We start from the raw sequence: 12,492 nt of genomic DNA, 5'->3' as shown, positions 1-12,492 counted from the left end.
TTTTCCATCGTTCAGTCATAGTGTGGAACATGTTTATCATGAAAGCTCAAATTTAAAAAGTTAGCGTTTAGTACAGAAAAAAAAAACTCTTTAAATAAGAAAACAAACCAAACAAAAGACAAACAATACAAAAAACAACATCAAAAGAGTTCAGTAATAATAATAATAATAATAATGGGAAACACGTCTGGAAGAAGTGAGTTCTGTTCTTTCATTGATCATTTATTGATGACGTTGCTGCTACGTTACATTTATTTCTCTTTTCTTGTTTGTTTCACTGATCCTGAAACTTCTTTAAAAACACAAAAATATAAAGCTACACAACCTCAAATGTGTTTAATATGTCATCTTTCTTTTTGAAATTAATATCCTAAGGTTTCATTTATTCAGAACATTTTTTTCCTTGTGAGTTCGTTCTGGACACATCACAGCGATCAGCAGACGCCTGTGAGGAAGACTGACAGTTGACGGTCGAAACATGTCAGGAGATCAAAGTAAATTTCGTGAAAAAATTGTCTGAATAAATAAAACCATAACATGTTAGTATTTGACAATAGCTGTGTTTCCATTACCCCTGGAAATGCGCAAAATATAAATATCGCAATAAAAACCGGAAACATCGGAAAAACACTCAAATATTCCCATGAAAGTTTTTACACTTTCATAAGAAGGTATTTTATGTATCATTAAAGATCAATGGAAACACTTTTTCCGCAATTACATCCACCGAGTTTCATCTGGATCAGATCCAGATTTTGCGCATTTCGTCACAATTTTTTTTAATTAAAAAAAAAACAAAAAAAATCAGGGGTATCTATTCATTTGGACGTACTGTATGGTTATTAATGGACATAGAAATGTTAAACACACACCAGTGGAGAGCTGAGTTGATGTAACACCTGTAGCGTGTGAACGGATTAGCTTTAGCTTAATACCAGAGGATTAAAATTTTAGATCCGGATGAAGTTTGGGTAAAATTTGAACGAAAACGATTCTGCATTTTTGGACGTTTTCAGAAATATTTGCTCATTTCTTCTTAGATTCATCTTCAATTTAATGCAAACATGATCAGGATCATTAGCCGTGTTTCCATCACCCAGATCTAAACAGTTCAATAAAAACCGGTAATGGAAACACCCGAGTTTAGAAAAAAAATACTCAAATATCGCTTAAAAAGTTTTTACGAGGTTTTTCACACAATTTAATATTGACATTTATCGTTAAAGCTCAATGCAAACATGTTAAAAGAGCAATTATACTTTGTGGAAACTTAAGAAATATCGCTTTATTTTGTGAAAAACTGTAATGGAAACACAACTAGTGTTGGTATAGTTTGGTGCATTGCATTGTGGGATGTGGAGTCCAGTAGACGGATGCATATACTGTAAGTTTATTCTCCAAACAAGGAGGATAGTGATTGGTTTTTGTTCTAGTTTATTCCCAGTGATATCTCATCTCTTTAACACACATTTAATTTCAGCCCTGAAATAAACATCTTCTATTGTTTTACTGCAACTTTCAGTGAGAACACCAGAAATGTGTCACTTTTTCAGAGTTTTTGGGTCAAACACAAGAAATCACAGTAAGAATGAAGTAAAAACAATCCTATGCATCCGTCTACAGGACTCCACATCCCACAATGCAATGCAACAAACCTCTCCGACAATGTCAATAAGAGAGTTTTTACAGATCAAAACAAACACTCATCAGAGAATGTTTTTAACGTTGATCTTTAATCTTGCAGTTGGACTGGAATTATTATAGATATATATATATTATAGATTATCATAGGAACAGGAGTTGATAGAAATGTAACAAAAATGTAAATTATGGTTTTCTACAGAAAGCAAACCTTCTATTTCTGAAACAATCAACAATACAATCAATAGACATCAAATAATAATAATAATAATAATAATAATAATAATAATAATAATAATAATAATAATAATAATAGTGATCTGCTTAAAATCCAAATTGGATCCAAATATTATAGTTGCCGTTATCACACTGGAAGTTGCTTGTATTATTATATGGATAGAAGCAGGAAGTAGAATACGGTCATTAGCAGATTGAAGAAAGTCATTGATTTCTCCAAGTTAGTGGCTTTGCAGAAAAGACCAAATGTATTTCACTTCCATCATTTTGAGATAGAGTGACTTAGACTGCACTCTTAGCGTTTAATCAGAGATCTAACTGATGTTACGCTCATTGGACAGTAACTACAGACAAACAGGAAGTGGTAATCAGGCTGTTCATCATGGTGTCAGGATACAAACTACTGAATATTTGCAAAGAAACACGACTAGTGGCTATTGTGTGAAAATCCACGTTAATGTTGGACAAAAAGTTTAAGGATGAAAACAAACCCTGAAGTGTAACTGAATAAAAACGTTCTGTGATCAAAATGATGACGCACACCTTATTACAACAGGGCAACACACAGAAGAATCTGTGACAAAAACACAACACAACCTCGTAAAAAACAACCGTTCAATGTTACCGTGGTGATTTCAACTCTGCTGCATGTTTGGTTTTACAACAAAAACTATTCAATTAAAAAGAAGTGTTTCACTTTTACAAAATAAAGATAACAACAGTCTTTTCTTATTCAAATAATAGGCTGCAGAGAAAAACCAGGAAACATGCTGCGATCCCGTCTTGTGATACCACTTTGAACCAGAGGGTGGCGTAGTGAGTCACAGAAAATGCTAACGACGCTACACATACTCTAAATATAAATAATCAATTCATTTGTTACATTTTTATCAACTTTTAGCCTCAAACATGTAATAATATCCCTTTAGATGTGGAAGTCGCCATTTTGAAGATTTCAGCCAATCAGCATTCCCGTATCATGTTGCTGATCCCATAGAGAGTCTATGTTGGAGTTTTTAATGTCTAGTTACGAGTCATCAGTTCTTTGGACATTACGACGTTATTCCAAAAAAGATCAGGAACGTTAAGGTGGGCGGAGCATATGGACGCCACTATCAGCCAACGTACTACAGATCCCACGCATGAAGAAGGAAAACGCCTTAAAACAGGAAGTCAATACGATAGAGCAGGGGTCTACATCCTTTACTCTACATGGAACCATTAAACCTGGATTAAAATCCTCCTGGAGCCATAAATACCTTCTCAATGAAGACAATACAGTGTATTAAATTATATACAGTTAAAATTATATAGAATAATGTTTGATTTAATTGGATTCATATTGAAATAAAGTATTATTAGCATTAAAATATAATAAAACAGTATCTTGCATCTTTAAATTCTTACACATCTCAGTTTACATGAACACAATGTTATATAAAGTAGACTGTTTTATAGTTAATGTATATGAAAGTCTACAAAAAGTAACATGAATATGATAACACATGATCATGTGATCAACACATGCTAATTACTCATTTCTTGCCACACATAAAACATACATATTTAACCTGTACATTGGTGGTTAAATGAATCTGTTCCCACACAATTAGAATCTCTATTTTCTTCCAGAAATAGTGTTTTTGTTGGTTTAGTTTCTTACCAGGGATTTAAAACTTAAGGTTAGTCACAGGTGGAGGAAAGTTGATGGTCTGTAGATGTTGTAGGAATGTGCTGAGTCATTGTACAGCGTGATTTATTTTAGGTTAACAAATGGTTATATCATGATTTTTTTTTTGTCATTAATCCCTAACAGCCTCTGTAGGGAAAAGTCAAAGAGCCACATGAGGCCCCAGAGCCACAGGTTGCAGACCCCTGCGATAGACGATAAGGATACGTAAAAAACCCAAAATAAATCTTTGACTTTACCTCTGGACAAACTTACTTTCAGTTTGACCTTTTCAACTCAAAATGAATATAATAAATTTAAACAAACCTTAAAAATGTGATTTGTTGTAGATCTTTCTTTAACCTGACCTCCCACCCTCGAGTTACCACTTTAACCCTCGATGAGACATCTGACGTTTTAAAAGTCCTTAAAAGTCTGACAGTGCGTTCACACCGAGTGTTTAAAACTCTCTAGGATCTGTTTGGTCTGATAGTCCTCCTCGTCTGGTCGATGTTAACGTGCAAACGAAGTCTGGAGCCAATCAGGAAGGAGAATTCTAGACTGATTATTTCTGTCGGAAAGTTGCGGCAAAAAAACGGCAGATGTTTATTTTGGGTGGAAACCCTTGAATACGTCTGAACTTTAATGTTGCGCTGAGTGTGACGTTAAATTCACAGGGAACATTTTATAAATATTTTGTTGTTGTTTGGTGTAACTATTTTTGAAGTTACAGTATATTGTGTATTTTTCTTTCCTTTTGTGTGTTTTTTGGTGGAATTCTTGTAATTTTCAGTCATTCTGTGTATGTTGTTGTATAAATAATGTTCTGTATTTTATATTTTTGTGGTCCTTTTGTGTATTTTTCTCTCATCACGTGTTTTTGTGTTGTGCCTTTTTGTTGTAGTTTTGTGTGTTTTTGGAGACATTTCTTGTACTTTTCTTTCATTCTCTGCATGATGTTGTATAAATATTTTTGTGTATTTTTTTGCTGTCCTTTTTCTGTCATTTGGGATATTTTGTTGACTTTATGCATGAAAGCAAACCGTAACAATCTGGTTTGCGTTCACACCGAGTGTTTAAAACTCTCTAGGATCCGTTTGGTTGATGTTAACGTGCAAACAAAGTCTGATTTACATGTACAGGGTTTCTTACAGGCCAAGGGTGTCAAACTCCTTTTAGTTCAGGGGTCAAAAAAGAGTAATTTTAACATCATTGTGCTCTAGTTTTCAATATCAGTCCCAGCAGGATCTTTATTTCAAAATTTCCTGATTTTGTAACCAATTTTTGTGCAATTTAGTGAGAAATTGCAGAATTTATTGAGTTGTTTCTACTATTTGCATTTAAAAATAACTTACAGTGATACAAGTAAAGAAAATTTGTGAATTTTAAATATCTAAAACTGAATTATTTGGGAATATAGACAATTATTAATTTTTCCACATAACTAGTGTTTCCATCGGGCCAATTCAGATGCTCTTAAGGGCCAGATTTGGCCCCTGGACCTTGAGTTTGACACGTGTGTTATAAACTATTTGTTTTTGGACTGACTTGACGAAGCACAGAGCGCTGCTACGCTCCAAGAAGTAAAACCCATGCCCTACTTGTTCAAAGAAACGTAACATCAGAGTTTGATGCTCTAAGTGACATCACAAGACGGGATAACTTCTACCTTCTACCTTCACCACCTCACGTTTTTCTCTGGAGGTGTCTCAGGTGAAGGTGTGTGAAGCCTCAGTCTTCCTCTGGTCCAGATGTTACAGATGTTGAAACATGTCCAGCTCTGCCTGATCTTCTCACGGTCGATGAAAGTAAAATATTAAAGGTAACGTGTGATGTTTGGACCTGGTGTGTCTGTAACTTTGATCTTAGTCGTCCTCCTCGTCGCTGTCCTTCATCGAGATTCCCTGCATTCCTCCTTCTCTCACAGACGCCGTGGCTTCTTCCAGCGTCAGACGGTTTCTCACCGTGTCGTACATCTTACTGTTCAACGTGGAGTCCAGCACCCCCTGCAGGCGGAAGTCACGGTACTTTTTCTGCAACAAAAACAGTAGAATTACTTTAGCTTAAAGAGGAAATAAAGCCCATAATAAAACTAGTTGTGTTTGGTTTGAAATCGTGTTGTTGGTTCTTGTACAAAGGTTTTTTTTTCCTGCTGTTAAACTAATGAGTCACTAGAATCAATTCAGTTCCAAAATTGAGTTAGCAATGGAATGCTAACAGAGCTAGCAGTTTGTCCGCTAGCAGCTCCCTCAGCAAACTCATATAAGATTATTTTTAAGAGCAAAAATATCTGCAATAAATCTAAATTTTAAAGTTGTGATATCATTTTAATTTAGTTTTAGTTCTTTAAATTATTTTACAGTTGTTTGTGACAATCCCTAACATTTTGTAACAGTACCTGTAGTAACTTAAAAAAAGAACAGGACTACTTTACAGTTTTAGAGCCTGTGTTCCTCCATCTTGAAATCATGTGATTGATGATGTCACACGGCCCTACTGCCTGTAAACATCCCATTGTTTTATATTAGAGTGAAACATTCAGCCTGATTTGAACATCATTTAACAGCTTTTTAGATCTGTTAGTAGATTTTTCAGCCTAAATAACAACTTGTGCTGCTTCTGGTTGCTCTAAACAATCAGGAAAAGTTAAAGATGTCGATGTAAACCTCTTTTGTTTAGAGAAAGAGGATAAAAAATAATTGTGATCCAAGAAAAATCACAGGAGGGACAGTTCTAACTCTGCAGTTTGGTAGTAGACAATCAAGCAGAGAAGAAGAGCTCTTCTTAGGGACCTTTACTCTCAATTAAACAGTGTGCTGACACGCTCTGGTGGCTGAAGTTAGAGAGTAAATCACTATTGAAGACGGATAAACCCTGAGGATAGAAGTCCTTAAGGATGGGAGTCCTTTTAAAACAGTTAGTTTGTGTTTACTGTCAGTCCACAGCTGAAGTCTGTAAATATGCACGGGATTAATGTGGGTTAGAAATATGTATTTTGATGTAAATGGAGAAGTGAATGTGTGTGTTTGGGTTCTATTCTCTGTGTGTCGTTTTGTGCAACACAACCAAAAAAAACCAGTTCCCAAATCCTGAGGAGTTGTGTGTAAAAAGTTAATTAATATGTCAATAAAGATTAAATAAAGTCAACATTTAACAACACGAATAGTGTAAATTAAAATGTCCATCACCTTGACAACCCTGATGAGAATCTTCAGCTGATAAACATGGAGCTGCAGGTCCATCCGGTCAGTGAGCCACGTTCCAATCAGGTTCATCGTACTGGTGTACCATTGCTGTAGCAAACACACACACAGCACACACAGGACACAGCACACACAGGACACACACACGGGACGCACACAACACACACACAACACACACACAGGACACACACAGGACGCACACAACACACACACAGGACACACACAGGACGCACACAGGACGCACACAACACACACACAGGACACACACAGGACACACACACGGGACACACACAGGACACACACACAGGACGCACACAACACACACACAGGACACACGCAACACACACACAGGACACACACACAGGACACACACAGGACACACACACACAGGACGCACACAACACACACACAGAACACACACAGAGCACACACAGAACACACACAGAGCACACACAGGACACACACAGGACACACACAACACACACACAGGACGCACACAACACACACACAGAACACACACAATACACACACAGAACACACACAGAACACACACACAACACACACACAGGACACACACAGGACGCACACAACACACACACAGAACACACACAATACACACACAGAACACACACAGAGCACACACAGGACACACAACACACACACAGAACACACACAACACACACACAGGACACACAAACATCTCATTATTTGTTGTTACACACAGTTTTACCAGCAGCCACTTCAGAATAACACTATATAGACGTAGACTTCTATTAAACAGATCACACATTTCACTTGATTTTAAGCCTCAGGAACTAAAATATTCACCAACAAATATTGTACATATAATGCAATACACACACACGCACGCACGCACGCACGCACGGACGCACGCACGCACGCACGCACGCACGCACGCACGCACGCACGCACGCACGCACGCACGCACGCACGCACGCACACACACACACACACACACACACACACACACACACACACACACACACACACACACACACACACACACACACACACACACATATATATTTTTAGGTTAAAGTAACAAATTCTGCAATTTCTACACTCTGTAAAATAAATAGTGAGTACCGTAAAAGTATCATCAAATGTGTGATCACATTTTTGTTATTTTGTGCTTTATTGTTGATTTGATTCATTTTCTGTTGTTGTTTAGTGTATTTTTTGGAGTAATTATTTGTAACTTTCTGTCCTTCTGTATGTTTTTGTGTATTTTACAGCTATGTTGTATATTTTTATGGTCATTTTCTGTAATTTTCTGTCTTTGTGTGTTCTTGTTGAATTTATTCATTTTTGTTGTAGTTTGTACGTTTTTGGAGTAATTTCTTGCATGTTTTTGTCATTCTGTATAATTTAGTGTATTTTTCTGTCATTTTGTGTATTTTTGTTGATTTTATGTCTTTTTTGTTGTAGTTTTGTGTTTTTTGGGAATACATTTTTTTTTTATTCTGTGTATGTTGTTGTTTAGTGTGTTTTTGGGGTACTTTTTTGTATTTTTCTGTCATTCTGTGTAAGTTGTTGTTTCAAATAAATATTTTTTGTGTATTTTTCATGTATTTTGTTGTTATATTGTGTATTTTTCTTGTCCTTTTTGTATTTTTCTGTCATTTAGTTTTTTTTTTTTTAATTGTTTTGTGTCTCTTTCTCTTGTTACGTGTTTTTATTGTGGTTTTGTGTGTTTTTGGAGTAAATTCTTGTATTTTTCTGTCATTCTGGGTGTGTAACATCTAAGAGCTCACAGTGCTCAGCCTGACTTTGGTTGATTTGATTCCTATGAGGTTCAGAAAGTAGAGTAGGGTGAGTCTGGGTGTCTGATGAAGCTGTGTGAACTGACAGATGGAAGTGTGCAGCACCAACATTAGTCAACGTTTTAGGACAGGGTGAGGGTCACACTAAGAAGTTGCCAGTCATTGGAACAGAGCGAGCACAAAGACGGCTAAAGGCCAGCAGCTAACCCCACATCACAACAAGAGTAGCACAAACTACACAGAAACAGGCTAAAGAACAAGCTAAGATACACCTCATCATTAATGCTTATGATTAGCACATACTGTAACAAATAAGCATTGGAAACTGGAGGCCCGCACAAAATTACTCAAAAAAACCCTAAAAAAAAGACAGAAAAATACAAAAGATGACTATAAAAATAACAGAAAAATATGCAAATAAAAAATAAAATAATTAATCCAAAAACACACAAATTGAGAAAAAAAATTACACCCAAAATAAAAGAAAAATATAGAAAATGACAACAAAAATATACAAAATTAATTCAAAATCACACAATGCAAGGATTGCAATACACAAAATGAGAACAAAATACACCAAAAATAACAGATATGACAACCAAAATACACAAGATGACAAAAACAATAAACAAAATTTGAACAAAAATACAGCAAAAAAGAACACAAAAATACAAAAGATGACTTCAAAAATACACGAAATGATGAATAAAATACATAAAAATAACTATACAAAAGGACAACAAAAAATATACAAAATTACAACCAAAATACACAACGTGAGAAAAACAAAACACACAAAACCGCACTAAAAACACACAGTTCCCTTGTTGTATGTTGTATTAATGCTCTGATGGGTCATTATTCTAATGCTGACATGAATGTTGATCTTGTGGCCCTTGGATCAGATACAATCACATGTTTGTGGCCCCCCCACCTCTGCTATGAATGGATGATCCCTCATGTGTTTACCAAAATACTCAACATAACAAAAAATGGACAAAACGTGAACAAAAATAAACAAAAAGTGAACCAAAATACACAAGACTACAAAAAAAACCCATAAAATGACTAAATTACACATGACAGAAAAAATAGACAAAGGGTGAACAAAATAAACTAAAAGACAAGAAAAAGACAAGAAAAATACACAAAATGATGAATAAAACACACAAAATGATGAATAAAACACACAAAACGACTACAAAATAAACAAAAATAATAGAAATTATACAAAAGGACAACAAAAGATAAACAAAATGAGTCCAGAAACACAAAATGAAAACTAAAATATACAAGATGACAGAAAAAATAGACAAAAACATGAACAAAAATACACAAAATGATGACAAAACCATAGACAAATACCAGAAATTACACAAAATAACAACAAAAATACACGACAGGACACAAAAATAAACAAGATGATGATGGAAAAACACACAAAACTTTTGTTCTGTGTTAATGCTCAGATTGGTCATTATTCTAATGCTGACATGAATGTTGACCCTCGCCATGAGCCGTTGCCCACCTCTACTATGAATGGATGTGTGTGTGGTTGGATGGGTGTGTGGTTGGATGGGTGTGTGGTTGGATGAAACCAGGTGTGCATGTAGGTCAGGCGGATGGTTGGCAGCACTGGGGTGATTCAGAGAGACGACCTGGTTGGTGCATGGCAGCAGCTTTCAGTGTGTGTGTGTGTGTGTGTGTGTGTGTGTGTGTCTGTGTGCCTGTGAAGGCTTCAACGTGGCAGCAGGCCTGTGATCGCGCCCCGAGCGTAACCCCCCATCGAGAGGCCAGGCCTGGAGTGACTGATCCACTGACTGGCTGCTCTCCCTCTTTTTCCATCATCATCATCATCATCACCACCATCATCATCATCATCATCACCATCATCCACTCTTTGCACCACGCCACACTTCAGCTCCCATCTGCGGCCATTTTAGCGGCAGCCATTTTTCGCCCCGTTTCTGCTTTAGTGTCCTTGGTTTTCTATAAAACGACACTTGACAGTTATGTCACAAGTCTTTCCAAGCCACGACTGGCATTTTGGAGGTCTGTCAAGGACATCTTGTGTACACATAATGACTGTGATATTTGCCAGGTTTGAACTCTTTGCAATGCCAGTTTGAATGTAACGCCATGTTCTTCGTTAGGCTACTTCTTCTTCAAAAGAATGCACAAAATATTGTATAAAAGCTTTACCAATTGTATTTGGTAATTGAAAATTGCTAAATACATTGTAATCGTAGGAGTTCTTATTTTTCTCCCGCAACTTCTTTGTCGTGGAACTCCTCCTAGGCTATTAATGCAGCACTAATGACATCATCAATCAATCAATCAATCAATCAATCTTTATTTGTATAGCGCCAAATCATAACCAATGGTATCTCAAGACACTTTACAGTAGAGCAGTCTTAAAGACGGACTCTTCATTTTATGGATACACACATATGCATATATACGTATATACACATACATATGTATCCCACACCCAACATGAATTCATCATGGCGGCAAGGAAAACCTTCTGTTAAGCAGCAGGAACCTTGTGTGGATCCCATTCCTATGATGAACAGCCATCCACGTTATGCTGTGTTGGGTGTGTGCAGAGGAAAGGGTGGAGACAGAGTTGTTGAGTCTCTGTAACTCCACACTGAGGATCCCACGGACCTGCAAGACAAAAGCCAGAAGGAGAACAGGAGCAAACACACAAGGGAAGAAGCAGACATGTCATGTCCATCCATCCACATATCTATCCACATATCTATCCATCTACCTATCCATCCATCCATCCATCCATCCATCCATCCATCTATCTATCCACATATCTATCTATCTATCCATCCACATATCTATCTATCTATCCATCCATCCATCTATCCATCCATCCATCTATCCACATATCTATCTATCTATAGTATCTATCTATAGTATCTATCTATCTATCATCCATCTATCTATCTATCTATCCATCCATCCATCTATCCATCCATCCATCTATCCACATATCTATCTATCTATAGTATCTATCTATAGTATCTATCTATCTATCATCCATCTATCTATCATCCATCTATCTATCCATCCATCCATCTATCATCCATCTATCTATCTATTGACTCGATGACAGAATGATGCTGACAAACAGAAGCAGAATTCTAACTTTAAAATTCTCAAACACTGGTTTGTCTCTAATTGATACGTTTCTATTGTTTCACTAACAACCATTCTGTTTCCAAACAGAAACACGTTAAAGACACACTCCTCTATGCTCTATGCTCTATGCTCTCTGGTACTCAGGATGGAGAGACAATGACAAACACGTTGAAAACACACGTGAACACTTGTGGATCAGGTGAAGAGACTGAGAATGATTTGGTTGCTTTGTTCCTTTTTGGACGGAACAAACAGAAGATTATGAGTAGTGACTAATTTACACATGATTTCAGTTTCTCTTTGAGTTGTATGGGGATCAGCAGGGGGCTAGCGCTCGCTAACAGCCAAAACAAGCGTAATATTGCTCTGAATACATAATGCCATAACCCGACAGGAATCAAATCTGTGACATTCTAATGAGTTCCATCTGAACGGAAGGTCCTCTGTTCCTCCTATTGATGAGTGCTTTCTGTGTGTGTGTGTGTGTGTGTGTGTGTGTGTGTGTGTGTGTTATCATGAGTGCATTGTCCTATTCCAAGCTCTACCTTCACCACAAACACACACAATAAGTGCCCATTTAAGAAGGGAGCGACCTCCTGCCCCATCTGACACTAACCCTTCAAACCACAACCTTAGTCACACACACACACACACACACGCACACACACACCTCGCCTGCGTTCACACTCGGGTCTTCACATGGTGGTTGGCAGTGTCGCCCCGTGGGGTGCAGTGGGTTGGGTTGGTTGGTGTTTGCTGCCTTCAAACCCTGAACGAGCATTTTTACTACGTTACTCTACCA

At 37.0% G+C, this 12,492-nt stretch overlaps 1 protein-coding gene across 1 annotated transcript in view; it reads right to left on the bottom strand.

Annotated features, from left to right (window-relative positions):
* Positions 1–4,446: 4,446 nt before the first annotated feature.
* cadpsa (Ca2+-dependent activator protein for secretion a) overlaps positions 4,447–12,492 on the bottom strand; it is a 144,483-nt gene continuing 136,437 nt past the window's right edge. Inside the window, 2 exon segments of the mRNA XM_028446810.1 lie at positions 4,447–5,580; positions 6,736–6,840. Coding sequence (XP_028302611.1) covers positions 5,413–5,580; positions 6,736–6,840 — 273 coding nt within the window. The 3' untranslated portion in view covers positions 4,447–5,412.

This window comes from Gouania willdenowi, chromosome 5 (assembly GCF_900634775.1).
Source record: "Gouania willdenowi chromosome 5, fGouWil2.1, whole genome shotgun sequence".
In the NCBI taxonomy this organism is placed as follows: Eukaryota; Metazoa; Chordata; class Actinopteri; order Blenniiformes; family Gobiesocidae; genus Gouania; species Gouania willdenowi.
This window is presented reverse-complemented; position numbering and strand designations above follow the sequence as displayed.